General features: G+C 46.1%; 1 protein-coding gene across 1 annotated transcript in view; it reads left to right on the top strand.

Moving 5' to 3' along the window:
* CLNK (cytokine dependent hematopoietic cell linker) overlaps positions 1-3,953 on the top strand; it is a gene marked incomplete at both ends in the record, with an annotated part of 122,837 nt that extends 118,884 nt beyond the window's left edge. Inside the window, one exon of the mRNA XM_079765249.1 lies at positions 3,807-3,953. Within this exon, the coding sequence (XP_079621375.1) occupies positions 3,807-3,953 (147 nt within the window). The remainder of the gene's footprint in view (positions 1-3,806) is intronic.
* Positions 3,954-17,920: the final 13,967 nt, after the last annotated feature.

Consider the following 17,920-nt stretch of genomic DNA (forward strand, 5'->3'; position numbering starts at 1 on the left):
TCCTCCTCCTCCTCGGAATGGCTCTCCCTCCCTTCTGTGATTACTTTTAGGGGGGACCTAGGAGAGATACGCTCCTTTCCCCGAGATCCTCAACATGATCTTGACTTTTGCCCTGTGAAGCGACAGTCGCTCTTTGATATATAAGATTTCAGGGGTTAGGACATGGCCCATTTGGGGGACCACCAGTCAGCCCACTATATCCATTTGCTCAGTTACTGAGCCGGTTCAGTCCTCAGGCCTCACCTTGTCCTGCAAAGGTGTATGATCCATGGCTGAAAATTATGATAGATGTTCACTGGATAAATTCCACATTGAAGACTAGAAAACAAGTAACCCATGGGTTTATTTCTCACTTCCCCTGTCTGCTTCTCGCCTCTCTCTCTCTCTCTCTCTCTGCTTCTCTCTCTCCTTCTCTTTCTTTTCCTCTCTTCTGCTTTCACTCCCGTGTGTGTGCCCAAACAGACTGGCGTACCCTCCAGCAGTGAAATATAACCTACAGTGAACACATAGGGCCAACACAAAAGGCTTAAACAAACGTTAAGGTCCAATATTAGGATGGCATTTGCTGTCCTCCTGAAAAAAAAAAACATTTCATATCAAAACAAGAGCTTAATTATAATTTTTAAAAGTCTCTTTAGGGTAATATATCAGTTGCAGGCTTATCACTAGATGTCAATAAGGAGAATCGACAGTCTGATTTATGGCCCCTGCCTTGCCCGCTGCCTACTACGTGTTTCATATAAAATGTCATCCGTGTGGATTATTAAAACAATTAATGTTGAATCCATTATTCCGGGGCCCTTCTAAACAAGCAGGAATAAGAATAGGAAGCAAGCGTCTTCCCTCTGAAGATTCCCACCAGGAAAGAGCATTTCCGTCATGCCATGTGCGTGAACTAATGTTGTGCAAGAGTTCTATGTGAAACGTTGTTCTCATGAATCACTTTTTGTTTTGTCAAGCATGAAGAGAGAGAGAGGAAACGGTCTGGAAATGAAACGGGAAAACTTCCGTTCTTCCTTAAGGCTCACAGGGACAGTCTGCACACGTCTCGGGGGATTTCGTTGCTCCTTCGTGTTCTTGACAACCGTGGAGGGAGGAGCTCACAGCGACGACTGATGTGTGTTGCGCCCTCATTGTACACCGAGGTCTCTTCTAAAGGCTGTATAGTTAGTAAGTCAGCTAATCCTCACCATGGCCCTCAGAGGCAGGTCCTAACATCACCATCGCTGTTCATAGAGAAACTGAGGCAGAGCCTGTAAGAAACTTGCCCGGGGACACAGCTGGTGGGTGGGAGAGCCCTGCGTGGAACGCAGACATCCGGGCGCCACGGGCCCTTCCCTTAGGACAGCTTTCGCAGACCGAGTATTACCCCACTGGACAGCCAGGGAACCGCCTTACCTTAGCCCCAGGCAGGAACTAAGTAATATTTATCCAGTACCTGCCAAGGGTGGACAGACAGCTTATCTCATTGAAAACTCTGCTAATAGATCCAGTAACAGGGCCCAGACGTGCAAGTCATGTACAGTTTTAATCAGAACTCTAGAAAGACAGAACCCACTTAAAGGAGCTTAGGGGTAAGGGGGCATGTGTGTGGACTCAGTCGCCAGGAAGAACCAGAATGGCATGGCTCTGGGAACTGGCCACTGTCAGGAGACTCATCACACATGTCTTTCCTCAAGTCCCTCCTATCCACTCCCCTCCCCCATACCTTGACAAGGGACAGGAAGAGGAGACAGCCAGGGCAGTTACTGGTACCTTGCATTCCAACCTGGTACCCCCTCCCAATCTCCCCACAGCCAAATGCAGCCCCCAAGGGAAGGCCCCTGGGTGGCCTGGTGAGATTCCAGCCCAAAGTTGATTGTTCCACAGCACATTACCTAAAATGATCTATGTGTGTGGGAATTTATTTTGCCCCCATCAGGATGTCACCTCCGTGAAGACAGGGACCTTGACCATCTCGCTCCCTGCTGGCTATCCCTAAGGCCTGTGGACATTTCTGTGCCAGGATGGGGGCGCAGAGGGAGGAGTAGACAGAACCGAAGCAGAATCAGATCGTCCCCACCCTGACGCCCTTCCTTCGGGCTGTGTCATCTCTGCCCTGGTCTGTTGGGACATCAGGGTCACAGCCACAGGCAACATTGCATCAGGAAAGCACCGACAGGTGTCCAGCAAAACCAGATTCCATTCCTGGTCCTGGCCTTGCAGCTATGTGACCTCTGAGCTGGAGTGTCTTTAGCTCTTCAAGGTCATTGCTCACCTCACAAAATAGCCCAGGAGGCTCAATGTTGTGTTCAGAAGTTTAGAAGGCAGGTGGTGTGAGCTCTTCCTCATTACCTCCCAGCATTCCCTTCCAAGGACTCCTCCAAACTCAGCCCATCAGACCCGATGCCCACATTCTCTGAACCCCTGTCTTGCTTCTCCCTCTGCTTTTACTATCTTTAACCCTCCCTGTCCGTGTATCTGGAATCACCCAGAATGAATAACCCACGTCATGTCTGTATCTTCAACAAAGCATTTTCTGATTCCCCTAAACTTGACATAATCTTATCTGCACATCTCTAGAAACATAAAAGTGAAATGATCTGCTGTTTATTTCACAAGAAGCCCAGAGAAGGAAGCTAAATTGACAAAGAACTATCAGCAGCCCGTGGTCATCACAGACCTTCTGATCACACTAAGTTAGAACAGGAGGGGTTTTCAGGAGAGAGAGTTTTCTGCAGGCCTTTCCCACCAATTTACTAAGCGAAGGTCAAGTCTTGATTGTCTGCATTTGGGTTTGTCTCAGGTAGGGGGACGGTAAGGGAGGCACCAGGCATTCCCCTGGGCTGACTGCTGTGTAACTCACTCATCTAACTTATCTTAACTGCTTATAATAGGGACCTGTGATAAAGGTGAAGCTTGGCCAGGTGATCTGATATCTGGGTGTGGGAAGCTCGGCTGCCTTAGTTCATCTTTGGTCTCCCTAAGTGCCTTTTTTCTCCCTTATTATCTTACTTGTGGCCCCGTGTATGAAATTCATGCACATTAAAAGGGAGTTACTGTATTTTCTGGCGTGTAAGACGACTTTTTAACCCAGGAAAATCTTCTCAAAAGTCGGGGGGTCATCTTATACGCCGGGTGTCATCTTATAGGGCAGGTATATCCCAAACTCTATATTTTAACTGGAAAAGTTGGGGGTCGTCTTATACACCCAGTTGTCTTATACGCTGGAAAATATGGTAATTAGAGGAAATATTTTAATATTGCTCTTTGCCCTTTCTCTATAATAGAAGTGTCAGAGATGAAAGAAAATTAGTAAAATGTATATGAAAATCTCCCTCCTGTCAGAGTCTGGGGCCTACCGCAGGACCCAGAGTCAAATCCCCACCCACCCGCACGTACCTCGAAATCGCTCCCGGCCCCACCCGCATTGGGGGAGACCCAGACCCAGCTGGCCCCACCCCCATCAAGCCCCACCAGGCGGGGGACACAGCCTCAGGTCCCCCACCCTGGCCTGGACCCACGCAGCCTCAGGTCTCTGCTGATCAGTCGTTACGGCGTCACGGCGTTACGGCATCACGGCATTACAGCATCATGGCATGACGACCATTTGCATATTAGCCTTTTATTATTATGATTCTTGTCACTCATCCTTTAAGAGATTGCCACACCCCTTTTTTAAATGGCTTTCTGACACACCTTTACAAACCGCCCCCCCCGCCAAATGTTAATAAATTCCCTTTTCCAAGTAAAACTGAACATCTGTACTTTAACCTACAAGCACCAAAGGGATGTAAACTTCATTGACTTTCTTGTCTGTGTTTCAGAAGTTTGATTCGGTGGAAGAGATCATTGAACACTACAAGTATTTTCCTATTGTGCTGATTGACGGGAAAGATAAAACCCGGGCCCACAAGGAGCAATGCTACCTGACGAGGCCCCTCCCTCTCAACAGACTCTCCTCGCTTTGGTAGCCTGATCTGCTTATCTTCAGTTCACTGGATCCCGGGTCTCTATTATTTTTCACCTATTTCCAAAGATTCTTCTTCTGGGGTTTTAAGGGATCACATCTTAGATTTCGTAGAAAAAGAAAAACATTCTATAATGGAAATTGGAAACTCAACCATGGTTTTTGAAATCTCAAACCACAGAACAAATATGTATAAGATGCATAAATCAAACCTAGCTTTTTAAAACTATCTTCTAAAGGAAAAACTGTAAAGACGGTCATTGTGCTCGTGTTACAGATGAGCAACAGAGGTTACAAGAAACTATCACTGGGATGTTTGCAGCTGGCACATGGCAAATCTGGGGGAGACCCCCAAATCTATGCTCTTCCCAGGACCTCCTGCGACCTTGTTTATTTCAGAAATGTTTGGACTTGTGAATTTACAATGTTTTGGGGATCCCTTATGCTGAAGGTGTTAGTGAATGCCAGCTCTATTTTATTTGTCATCCTGGAAATTCAATTACAGAGAAGAAATATGGTAGGAAAACAAGAGCACTTGTGAATATCGCTTGAGAGACAGAAATCAGAAATGCGTTCCCTATGTTGTGAAATGGCCAGCTCCAGTATACTCTGCTTAGAGTTGCTTTAAGACAAATGGAATTAGCAGATTCCTAGTAAGGGAGTAAGCTTAAGCCTGAGGGAAGGTATAGTTATTCTTAAAAGTCCAATTGTGGACTTCCATTCAAAGGAAGAGCAGGCCTCACGTTAGCGTTACATTGTGGGAACATTGCACTGTCCCAGCTCAAGGCCAGGAGGATGTACTTTTATTCAACAGAAGAAGAGAGCCCGGATTTTTACACATTCTTGCCTGCCTCCCTCCAAGCACATCTTCTCAGGTACATTTCCTGCTCTGTGAAATTTTACAGAGAGAGAGAGAGAAACGATTTAAAAATACAGAGTTACCTACCTTAAAATATATCACTAAATAAACTCCTGTAGTGAAGTTTTAAAAAGTAAAAAAAGAGGCCTGGTTGAAATGAATAGTACACAATGACTTCAAATGTTACCAAAGCCTGCATGTGTGAAAGTTATAGACTATGTCATTGTAGCTTCCATGTAGAAGTAAAACCAAAATAGAATTAAAAGGCAAGGGATACCAAGGAAAATACTACACACAATGCCCAGGATTATCTCTTGTCCAAATTAGCAGACAACGAGCACTGGGAGCATTTACCAACCAGGTGCCTGGCTCTGACCTTTCACAAGGTCAATGTGAGGTAACACCTCTAGGACAGACCAGGAGCATTTGATGCAGAAGCTCCTTGTAAAGTTGGAACTTCTTTTATATATATTTTTATTGATTTAAGAGAGGAAGGAAGAGGGGAGATAGAAACATCAATGATGAGAGAGCATCATTAATTGGCTGCCTCCTGCACACCCCATACTAGGATCAAGCCTGCAACCGGGGCATGTGCCCTGACCGGGAATCGAACCGTAACCTCCTGGTTCATAGGTTGATGCTCAATCACTGAGCCTCACCAGCCGGGCAAGTTGGAACTCTTGATGCCCACCTGAGCCTGTCTTAGATGTGCCTGCACAGGGTAACATGGGAACCAAGAGACAAGAGTGTATACATTGGAGCCTGGCTACTAAGGAGCAGACTGGTGAGAGCTGAAGGCAGTATGGGGGCTGGTCACGCTCACCTGGGCTTCAGCAAACCCGGGCCAGTGTGTAAGCGGGCTCTGCAGAGAGTCCACAGGCTCATGTGTGGGAAGAATCTATGTCTCACTCTAAAAAGCTATTGGCAGATTTTACTGAGACCTCCGATTCACCTATCATGAGGCCATGCCATTCCGTGCTGTGTTCTCAAGAAATGTTTCTGAATCTCCTAAAGCACTGCTCTTGTTAAAACAAATGAACATCGCATGGTGGCTAGCATTTTTATGAAACTTATGGGTTTTTTTTAATGCTTTATCACCTCTTATTCATAAATGCATGATATGTTGCTATGAGGAAAAGGCAGTAGAAATCGACCATCTTAAAATAAAATGCTAATGTTACTTAACATGTGAAAAATCTTCGAAAAGAAATAGAAAACTCAAGATATTGGCAGGGCTGGCTTAGATGATTGGGATTTGAGGCATGTTAGCTGGGTCTTTCTGGAACTCAGAGGCCAAGGCAGGAGTTAGAAGTGCAAACATTTAGTGGAAGTAATGCCTGTGAAAGATAAAGGGGAGAAGGGACAGGAGGAGGCAGGGAGAGCCTTCAGGCTGTGACATAGGTCTGACATTCATGAGAGGAAAGAGGGGAGGAGGGAAGATGAGTAGGAAGAGCATCAGACTGAGACGCAGCACTGGGAGAGCCTTGGCCAGCCCAGTGGAAAGTTCCAGAGCAAAGATTGCCCATAGAGGAGAGAGTCCCACACTGGGCAGAAGTGGCCAGGTGTTCGTACACCACCCATGTTGACTCATTGCCAAGGGCTGTCCAGGAAAAACATGACCTTCAAATGCCACAGGATATCCAGAGGCACTGCAGCTGGAGGCTGTCGGAGAACTTGGCAATCAGCAGGTTCTTCTTGCAAGGAAGAGCCAGGTGGCCCATCCCCATGTCTGCCAAAGGGACCATCTTGTTCTCGGTGTTGATTGTAATGACATGTTGCTTATAAATAAATCACTAAAGGACAAAGATTTATAAACTTTAACTGTACTTGATTATTACAACAGTTCTATAAAGAGGGTAGGGTCAGGATTCTGAACCCATGCTATGACTGAGGAAGCTGTGCCTTCTTGGCCAAAATCTTACGGTGACCTAGTCACGGCTGGAACCAAGTTTTTCATACACAACACTCCATTCGGTGGGGCCAGCCAGGTCTGGGTCTTGCCCAGCGTCTCATTGATCTGTAATTAAAAGCGCAATGATTTGGGCGTGGCATGCCCAGATTCCAAAGGGATTTGATCCCTCTTTAACTATGATTTCATTTTCAGTTGAGAAGTGTCACTTTATACCTCACCTCAGTACAGCAGTGGGATTTTAGCTTTATCTGATTATAGCATTCATGAATATTTCTTTTTGACGAAATCATCCTCATTTAGATCCATTTATATCTTCCTCATCTTTAATAATACCTTGTTACAAGCACTAGTTTGTGTATGAGTATGTATATGTTGTGAGACAATCTTGTAGATGTTGGAATTACAGCTGTGAATTAAGTGGGAGAAACAGCAGCAAATAAGTATACAATAAATAAGATCATCTAAGTTGGTTTCCCATGACTTTGTTGTGTTTTTGTTTTAACACTTTATCACCGAGTGCTTGTAGTGAGGCCAATAATAGATATTTTGCTGGAGCCAATTTATGATGGCTTTAAAATGTTTTCAACCAGAAAAATGTTAAAATTTTCAAATTTACTTAATGGAAAACTTCTGCTCTTGGGTGTACTTGTGTGGGGGGTTGGGAGAGCTATTGATGAACCACGAGGCAGGATATTAAGATAATGTCTAGAAAAATCTCCAAATATTTGGAAATTAAGCAACACATTTCTAAATTACTCATGGTCAAAGAAAAAACACACAAAAGTTTAAAACTATTTCAAAATGAATGATAATGAAACATAACATAGCAAAATTTAAGGGGTACAGTTGCCATTTAACTATGATTTAATATAAGCATTGATAGCTTAAAAGGGCTTAAATGCTCATATTAAAGATAGTTCCATAATGAAGTACCTAAGTTTCCAGTTTAAGACATAAGGAAAACATAAATTAAGTAGAAAGAAGAAACTATTAAGGATAACAGCAGAAATCAATGATACAAGCAAAAGGAAATAAAAGAAAACCAACAAAGCCAAAAGTTGGTTCTTCGAACAATTAAAATTAATAAACAGCTAGCAAAAGTAATAAAAAACATAAGCAAAAGAAAACAAATTACTAAAGAATAAAAGGGAAAACAACAGATCCTATATACATTGATAGGCTATTGAAGACATATCATAAGCACCTTTCAGTGAGGTTGAAAAATATAATTCCATCGAGACAATACTAATACAAGTAACAGAAAATCTCAACAGCACTCCAATTTTTTAAAATATATTTTTATTGATTTCAGAGAGGAAAGGAGAGGGAGAGAGAGACAGAAACATCAATGATAAGAATCACTGAGTGGCTGCCTCCTGCATACCCCCTACTGGGGATTGAGCCTGCAACCCAGGCTGACGCTCTATCCACTGAGCCAAACCAGCTAGGGCCAGCACTCCATTTTTTAAAAGGAATTAGCAACTTTCCCACACAAAGAAAGCTCTAGATCAAGCATGTCAAACTCGCAGCCCACAGGCCACATGCCTCGTTTATTTGGCCTTTGTTAGCCTTTGAGTTTGACATGCTTGCTCTACATCATGAAGGATCCTATAAAAAACGTTAAAGTTATAACACAAAATTCACAAACTTTTTTAAGAAGATCGAGAAAGAACATTTCTGAACTCTTTATAAGGCTCACATAAACCCAATCATAAACAAATACACAAATAAGCACATAAACCTGACACAGACAATACAAAGAAAGGAAGTCCAGATTATGTGCCCTACGCATAGATACAAAAATCCTTAACAAAATGCAAATAACTAAATGGATGGTGGGTGGAGGAGTCAGGCTTCTCACAACTAGAATAAAAGATTACTGATAAGCAAAGATCAGGTCAGAATGAGCCATAACTCTGCATGAGATTTGGAGACATCAGTATGAATTCATGTTTTGCTTAATATAGATCTATAGGAATGAATATGGAAATCATTACACATGTTAGTATACACACATCCAGTTCTAAGCTCTGTGCACTTAGGGGGCCTAGAAGCAATGACAAAAAATGTAAGTTCAGTAATAAGATGGGGGAAGAGATGACTGTGCAACATGAAAAAGGTAGAAAAAAAATAGTGGGAGGAGGTGAGGAGGCAGGCAAACTTGCCTTACCAGATTTTTTTAAACATAAAGCTATTCTAACTGAAACTGGAAATTCACAAATAGGAAAGCGAAGATGTGATAAAGGTGGGCAAAGATTGGTTTATTTAAGGAAGTTTTGCTGGAAACACAATTGTCTGTCAAATGAAAAAATATACCTACATAAAAAAAATTCCATGGCTATTAATTATTTAACGATAAAAAATATAACAATAACTACTTAGAAGAAAATATTTGCATGCCTTTGCAATTCGTGGTCGTATTGTATGTATTTGGGGTACTTTTTTTTAAAGAATAGTTTATTGATCTTTAGAGAGAAAGGAAAGGAGAGGGAGTGAAAAACATCAGAGTGAGAGCAAAAACATCCATTGGCTGCCTCCCCACCAGGGATCGAGCCCACAACCCAGGCATGTGCCCTTGACCAGGAACCAGAATCAGCAACCTCCCGTTGTACAGGATAAAGCCCAGCCAACTGGCCAGGGCTGGGGTTACTTCGTAAGCAGCACAGGAAACAATAACAGAGGCAGGGAAATGAAGAAATATCTGACTGGGAGGCAAACGTTCAGAAGGACGTTACATCCAGCGCTAGTTGGGGAGGTAGGGGAGGGCAGGCCAGGTTTCTATAAATTATTAGTAACAGTGGCCACTGGAATCCCGCAACTCTTTGGAAATTAATCTGGCAAACTCTGTGAAAATGAAAAATATATGTATCCTTCCCAACACTTCTACTTCTGGAAGAATTAAAAGTATACTTCCTGAAGTAGGAAGTAGAAAGGAGGAAGGGTGCTTAATGAAGCATTGTCTGCCCAGTAACAAAGCAAAAAAAATGTAAGTTCAGTAATAAAAAGGTCTTAAATTAAGTGTACTCTCACTGTGGAATAGTGTGCAACTATTTAAAAGAATGCTTTAGCATTGCATGGATTTTCCTGTTGAAATAGTCATGATGGGCTATAACTGATAGAAGCACCTTGCTGAGAAATGTATATAAAATTGGTCTATGTTTATAAAAACAACTACTCCCCACCACACGTAGCCGGCTATTTTTTTATATTATCATTACATAAGAACATACTAGGTTATTAAAATTTGTTATGGTGGATAAGGACCTGTTTGAGAAAGGAGAGCTGGTTTGGAGACAGATGAGGGAAGAGATGACTGTGCAACATGAAAAACACTCCAGCATTGTATAAAGCAAGAGTAAACCAGAACATTGTTAACACACCAGCAAATGTGTGAAACCAAACATGTATGTGGGCATGATTAGAGGGCAGCAGGGGAAAATGAAAACTTCTTAATTGGATGCAAAAAAAGAAAAAATATAAACCATTCTTTGGTACCAAGCCTCATAATGCATCCCTATAAAATGATCCCATATAATAAAAGGCTAATATGCAAATAGAACTAACAATGGAACAACCGGAACAACCAAACAACCAGTCTCTATGATGTGCGCTGACCACCAAGGAGCATGTGCAGAACATGGTGGGCGTTGGCCAAGGCAGGATGGTAGAGCAGGTGAGTGGGGGCACCAGACCAAAGCTGGGTGCCGGTAGCTGTCATCGGGGCAAGCCTCTGGTGGTTACTGAAAATTCTTGGCTCCTGCGTGCCATGGTCCTGCCCAGTGCTCACACCCACAGCCAGCACCGGAGCCACCACTCACACCCACTGCTGGTGCCCGGTGCCCATCCAGATCACTCAGCACCATCAGCAGTGTGAACGGCGGCTGCCCACCCTGATCATCCCTGAAGGCTTCTCTACCTCCCCTTGCTCCTGAGGGGCTATCTGGGCAGCAGCCGCTGCTCACACCTGATGACGGTGCCAGCCCCACTCATACCTGCTGCTGGCACCAGCCCCAGTCGCTTCACCAACAGTGCTGGGGAGCAGCAGCAGTGCATGGGAGCTGTGGCAGCAGGAGTGAGGCTGCCAGCAGACAGGGGACTAGGGGGTGAGGCAGGAGGGGCCGGGTAGGGGCACGGAGGATGGGCTGAGACCCGTCCCTGTGCCTACCACAGCCTCGCAGCCCACCATTCCTTTCAAGGTGCACAAATTCGTGCACTGGGCCCCTAGTGTTACCTATAAAACACAATTTGCTAAGTCAACAGCTCTGGGCAATTTCTCATATTTGCAAGCAATCAGCACTCTTCACATCTTTTTTTTTTTTAATATATTTTATTGATTTTTTACAGAGAGGAAGGGAGAGGGATAGAGAGTTAGAAACATCGATGAGAGAGAAACATCGATCAGCTGCCTCCTGCACACCCCCTACTGGGGATGTGCCCACAACCAAGGTACATGCCCTTGACCAGAATCGAACCTGGGACCCTTCAGTCCGCAGGCCGACGCTCTATCCACTGAGCCAAACTGGTCAGGGCAACACTCTTCACATCTTGAGTCCCTTTCCAAATACATACACAACTCAAGTCCCCATTTTAACTTCTTTTTAAAAACTGGTCTTTTTCTCTAGGGAAAGGAGACCATGTCCATGGGAGAAGGGCAGAGGGGCCTGGAGAGTATCTGCCACGTTGATGTTTTGTTTCTGAGGAGGGAGACCCGAAGTAAATATACTCTGACATCAGGATGCTCTAAGGCTGGGTGGAGAGTATGTGGGTGTTTGCTAAATACTCTGGCAATAGTTTTAAATACCCCATCATCTAAAAGGAGGCAGGATGCCCCGAGAGGAAAGAAATCCACTTTCTGGCTTGAGGAGTCTCTATCATGAATAACAGCTCCTACCCAATCAACCCAAAGTCATCAGGCCCTGCCATGGGCCCTAATCTTCATACTGGATTCCCATTACTTCATTATCATAAATGGGGGACAAACAGGGATCCCCAGACATTTGAGGAAAACCTCTCATTGGAAGCAAGAGAATGGGCAGGGGGGAAGGGGGGGTGGGGGGACGTAGAAGCAGGTATAAGGGGGGATAAGTGGTGATGGGGGGAAATAATAAAGAAGAAGGAAAAAAGAGAATAAAATTGTCCCCAACAAAAGAATAAAAACCTTTTTAAAAATTCTAAGTAGTATAATCCCCAGAGAGATTAGAGAATACCCTGCATTCATAAAATTCCATAGGAAAAAAATTATACATATCTTGGAAGATAAAAATCAAGAAAATCTTCCAGAAAGTAAACAGAACAGGAAAAAAAAACTAGGAAATATGAGAGAAGAGGTTGAGAGGCACAAAAGATCAACCAAGAAGTTTCATTATCTGGATAATAATAATAATAATAATAATATGATGATGATGATGATGATGATGATAATGATAGAAACAGAGACTATAGAGAAAAAAAGTGTTTTTAAATCCAAAATTGAAGGACAATAGTTTATATATTTAAAGCTACATTAACTGACCAGAATGACAGGTGATGACAGATAGACAGATAGATAGATGATAGATAGATAGATAGATAGATAGATAGATAGATAGATAGATAGCAGGTAAATAGATAAACACATAATCACAAATGATACAGAGGAAACCTGAAGGCTCCAGGGAGACAGAAGGGGACACCTGACTAAGAAGAGAAGCAGGCGTCACACCAGAGTCTCACCAGCTGAAACCAGGAAGACAGCAGAGATCTGCATCCAAAGGTTTGAGGAAATGGTGCTTTCATCCATGTAAGGGTTGGAAAGGGTATTTTCAGAGATTCAAAGCTTCCGACAACTTACCCCTCACCCTCTTTCTCTGTAAGTTATTTGAGATAGTCTCTGGCAAATAACAAGCAAGCAACCAGCGGAAACCTAAGGGATTCCGTATCCGGGGCTTTACCACAGACCAGACGGAGGAGGTGCAGAAAGTCCAGTGGGGGCAGGTAGACGCCAGCACAGAGGAGAACTGGAGGTCCAAGCGCGTCAGGGAGGAGGTTTGGGAGTTGGAAAGGGGGAGGGGACCTTTTTAGAGCATCCCATTGAATAGAAAGGTTGGAGGAGTTTAAAGCTACAGCCATCGCTGGGGATCTGCTGGGGGTTGTTTCTAGGACCCTCTCAGACACCAAAATCCGTGGGTGCTCAACTCCCTATATACATGTGTATAACCTCTGCACATCCTCCGCACACTTTAAATCATCTCTACATTACTTATGCTACCCAATACAGTGTGTGTGCTGTGTAAATAGCTGTTATGCTGTGTTGTTTAGGGAATAACGATAAAAAGTTTGGTGTAGCCCTAATCGGTTGGACTCAGTAGATAGAGCATCGGCCTGCGGACTGAGGGGTCCCAGGTTCAATTCCGCAGGCACATCCCCAGTAGGGGGTGTGCAAGAGGCAGCTAATCGATGTTTCTCTCTCATCGATGTTTCTAACTTTCTATCCTTCTCCCTTCCTCTCTGTAAAAAAATAAATAAATAAATAAATAAATAATTTTTTTTAAAGTTTGGTGTAATATCGATAAATCTGGGTCACATATACCTGCAACTCAGGTCACTAGGGAAGCTCATCATGAGGCTTGAAAATGCTGAAAAATTATCCATTTTAGCTCCCATTTCCTAGCATTTCAACATCAGCCTTCTGTTTTGCCTTCTCATTACTCATGGTGGGTACTCATTAAGTAATACACAATTAGGAAGACGTGGCTCAAAACTTCACACTGAGCACCCTGCTGGGGGCTGTTCTCCGCTGAGGGAACGACGTGCCACAGGAGTGCCTGGTCCCGGCTGTGCTCAGCTGAGCATCCGGGACCAGGCTATGCACGTAGAGGTCCGCTTACTTCAAAGGGAGATGAAGGCGCACGGCCCTTTGCACCGAGATTCTAATAAAAGCGTGAGAGCCTCCCATGTGCACCCGAGGAGGTGCAGTGGCCCTGGCTTCACATGTGGGGACCTCTGCAGGGGGCGGGGTAGGAAGAGAAATAATACCTCTGTTTCTGCTGCAGCCTTCTCAGAGGCTGCTTCTGCTGAACTGTGCGAGTCTGTAAACCATTCACCATAAACCGTTCATTCTTCATATCATGTTGGCCCATGCTTTGCCCATTCCCACCCTTTCCTTTCCCTGCCGACACTGGGTCAGTTCCTACTGGGTTCTGCAGTGAGTGACAGGAAATCCAAAATATAGAAGCCTATCTACCTCTCAAGTAAATTAAGTCAGGGGGTAAGCAGTGGGTGTCGGTTATGGTGGGCCCGTGATTATCAGGGACTCAGGCTCCTACCTTATTGCTCCCCATCCTCAGCCAGCTCTATTCACTTCCCGGTCCCTGTGGCTGCTCCAGCTCCGGCCATTGCCTCCTCATCCCTGTCTTCAAGCCGGCAGAATGAGGAAAGTGGCAAAGACTCGCATGTCCCTTCCTTCAGGGACACTTCTGGGTGTTGTGGATACTCTGCTCCTACTTACTTCCCATTGATGATCACACACGTAGCTATACACAAGAAGTGTACATTCAGTCTTTTTTTCTAAGCAGCAAGAAATTGGAGGAGGGTTATTACCAAGAACAAAGGGAGAAACCGATTTGGGGAAGCAGCTAAGAAAAGTCCACTGCCATTGTAATCATGAACTGAGGGTAAGTGCTGGTGGGCCGGCCACCTATCAGGGGTCTTGGTGAAGGAGAAGCCTAGTGGTCAGCTGGGCAGAGGGGGGCCCGGTGTGGCAGCGGGCACAGGCTGAGGAGCAGCCATAGGAGATACTGTGGGAAGCAGTGTAGGGTAGGACATACTCTATGTTGAAGGACCAGGTCTTCCCTCATTCTTTTTTTTTTTAATATATTTTATTACAGAGAGGAAGGGAGAGGGATAGAAACATCGATGAGGGAGAAACATCGATCAGCTGCCTCCCGCACACCCCCACCTGGGGATGTGCCTGCAACCAAGGCACATGCCCTTGACCGGAATCAAACTCGGGACCCTTCAGTCGGCAGGCGGACGCTCTATCCACTGAGCCAAACCGGTTAGGGCTCTTCCCTCATTCCTATCCCCTTTGAACCTACCCGCGTCTATTGCTGGGGGCGAGGACGCTGCCTGAGCCATGAGTGACCAGCCCCAGTAAGTACACCCCACCCGTGTTCCTCTACTTTTTCTGCTGGCCCCACAGCCGTGTCCAGTTGCTATGAATGTTTCTAACCGCTCATCTCCCTTTCTGCACCCAACCCCTCCCTGGGGAACCACAGTGGGGACCGGCCCCTGTCCCCACCATGCTTTGCCTAGCCCAGGTCTGGGCAAGGGACGCTGATGGCTCCGACAAGCTTGGACTTGGAAGCCGGCCTCTTCTGCGCCCGGCATTGTGTGATCCTCGGGGCGATAATTGCACTTGATTGAATGCAAGCGTTGCAGACATAGGTCAGGATTGCGCAAGGGGAGGCCAGGGGGCGGCGCACAGCGCTGCGTGGAGTCCTTGGCTATCGCGCCGGCGCTGCGAGTCCAGCCCCACCGCTCCTGCTCCAGCTCCGGTCCGCAAAACAAGCGAAACAAAAGCAAAGACGCCCATCGAGATTCTCACAGGGCAGATCGGCGGGCCCTGGGCTGGGGGCGCCCAGTATGCAGCCCTGACAGCCCGGCGAGCGCAGAGCCGGCAGCAGGCAGCTCAGGCGGACGCCTGGTAGAATTCTACGGGAGCCAGCAGGGCAGCTGCGCAGCGACGCCACAGGCGGTGGGTGGTACTGCAGCGCACTACGCCTGCGGGCGGGGCCAGCGTCCTGGCGGCCTCCCGGGTTCTACTGGCTACGCATGCCCAGTGCGCTGCTCAAAGCTCCCGTCCAGCAGGCCGGTGGGTGGTGAAGCAAGGCGTGAGCAACCGGGAGCTCCAGGGAAGGAGGCAGGGCGGCTGGGATCTGAGCCTAGCCGCAGGCGCTGTCCTCTGCCCGGACAACCCGCATGGAAGGTTGCTCCACTTACTCCTTTTTACTGTTGAGAAAAGCGTCTCAGAGACTGGCAGTAACTTGCCCTAGGTCACACAGCTGGTACAGATGAGTAATGGGATGAGAATTGGACCCTGCAGCCTCCACTCCCTGCGCTCTAGGACTGGGAGAAGAACTGAACTGAGCTGGGGGACTGGGGCAAAGAGGCATTTATCCCTCTTTCACAGATGAGCAAACTGAGGCCAAAGAAAGTACTAGAAATTTGTGAAGTTTTAAACAATAACAAAAAAAGCCATGGATGTCCTGTTTATGCATTGTCTTGAAGCGCCCGAGATTTACCTGTCCTTGCCTCCCCTCCCCCAATGTAGCCCCAAGTTCCCAATCCCGCTGTTAGAGACCTGGCCCTTTTCCAAGGCACAGTGGGGTCAAGTGCCTCCCTCTGAGCCACCGTCCTCCCTGGCAGACGGAGGAAATGACTCCTTAAGGTCGCAGTTTGTAAGTGGCTGGGATGATCCAAATCCGCACTGCGCTTCCTGCTCTTCCTCAAACATGCCCAGTGTGTGCCCACGTCAGGGCCTCGGCACACGCTCTCCCGTTTATGGAAAGCTCCTCCGCCTTCCTGCACTGGCTCCTACTCCTGACTTAGAGCTCATCCTCTAACCCTCGCTTCACGGAACCATGCAGATCCTTTCTCTTGCTTTGCACCCCCTTTCACATCACACGCCCCAGTTTTATTTCCTCCCCAGCCGGCCTCTAGCACTCCCCAATTATTTATCCCATTAATTGTCCGAGCTCTACAACCCCCTGCTAAAGGAATGCTCCCAAAGAGCAGAGCCTTATCTTGCTCTTCATCCTATCCTCAGCATCTGACCTGTGCCTGCAAGGAACAGGCATTCAGATGTTTGTTGAATGAATAAGTGAGCAAACATCAGCTCCCGGCCATTACACTCAGTGGCTGGTTTTGTTCGTATGCCTTTCCTCTTTCCTCCTGTATGTTAGGCAATCATCTCTGGGAGTTTCTTAGGGTTGCTGTAACAAACACATTTATTATCTTACAGTTCTAGAGGCTAGAAGTCTGAAATCGAGGTGCATGCAGCAGATCCTTGCTCCCTCCAAAACCTAAAGGGGAATAGTCTTTCTTGCCTTTCCCTGCTTCCGATGGCCCCCAGGCGTTCCTGGCTTGTGGCAGCATCACTCCAACTTTGACCTTAGTCTTCATGTGGCCTTTCTCCCTGGGTCTCTGTGTCTTCACAGAGCAGTCTCCTCTGTTTCTTCTCTAAGGATGCCAACCATGGGACCAGGGCTCACCTGATGACCTCATCTAAACTATGTCTGCAGAGACCCTCAGTTCCAAATAAGCGCACATTCACAGGTGTGAGTTTGCATCCGCACCCACTGGCCATTTAGGGCTCTCACATATCTTTTGAAGGGGATAGAACTCAACTTGTAACAGAGGTGATCCATGGAACACTAGGAAGAGATTTAGACAAACTAAGCTGGAAGACGGGGAAAGAAGACTGAAGGGCTGTCCTACGTGTGGGACAGGCGCACTGGGTGAATGTCCAGAAATAACATTTCTGGGTGAACTCTCCCTGCATCGGGACTTTGAGGGAACAACCCTTCACCTTTAGGGGTTTCCATCCCTGCTTGGCCCCTTTGCAGGCTGTAAACACCTCATTTCCCAACCCTTCACGGAGTATTTTTGTCACTGAATTTGGGCTCCTGAGAAATATAAAAAAAGAACAGCTACCGGGCACTTCTCATGCGCCAGGGACTGTGTGAGCCCTGACCTGCTCCCTCCTGCGTAATGCTGAGGACTCATTGTGCGATGGGTCCTATTATTTATTCACTGACCTTTTTACATCAGTGCTGAGATTCAGACAGGCTCGGGAGCAGGCTCACAGCTTCGTGCCAGTTGGGGTTTATAACCAGTTCTGCCTGCAGGGGAACCTCCAGGAAACCCAGAGGGACTTCCATTCATTCTACTTGACTCAAGAGGGCCCAGCTGTCTGCGATGCATGGGTGCAAGTTACAAGGAGATGAAACAAATTAGACTAAATTTTAGGGGGAAAATCTCTACTACCCGGACTTGGGATTCTCCAATACTTAAAATTAACAGTTTTCCCCGATTTGGCTTCTTTCGTTGCTAAAAATTGCCAGGCAGTGGCCAGATTAGATTCTCGGTACCCTTCCCAAGCCCACCTCACTCTTAAGGGAGACTATGAACTCCTGTCCCATTCTCTGGGCTATGAACTGTT

The sequence above is a fragment of the Cnephaeus nilssonii genome, assembly GCF_951640355.1.
Source record: "Cnephaeus nilssonii genome assembly, chromosome: 1".
In the NCBI taxonomy this organism is placed as follows: domain Eukaryota; kingdom Metazoa; phylum Chordata; class Mammalia; order Chiroptera; family Vespertilionidae; genus Cnephaeus; species Cnephaeus nilssonii.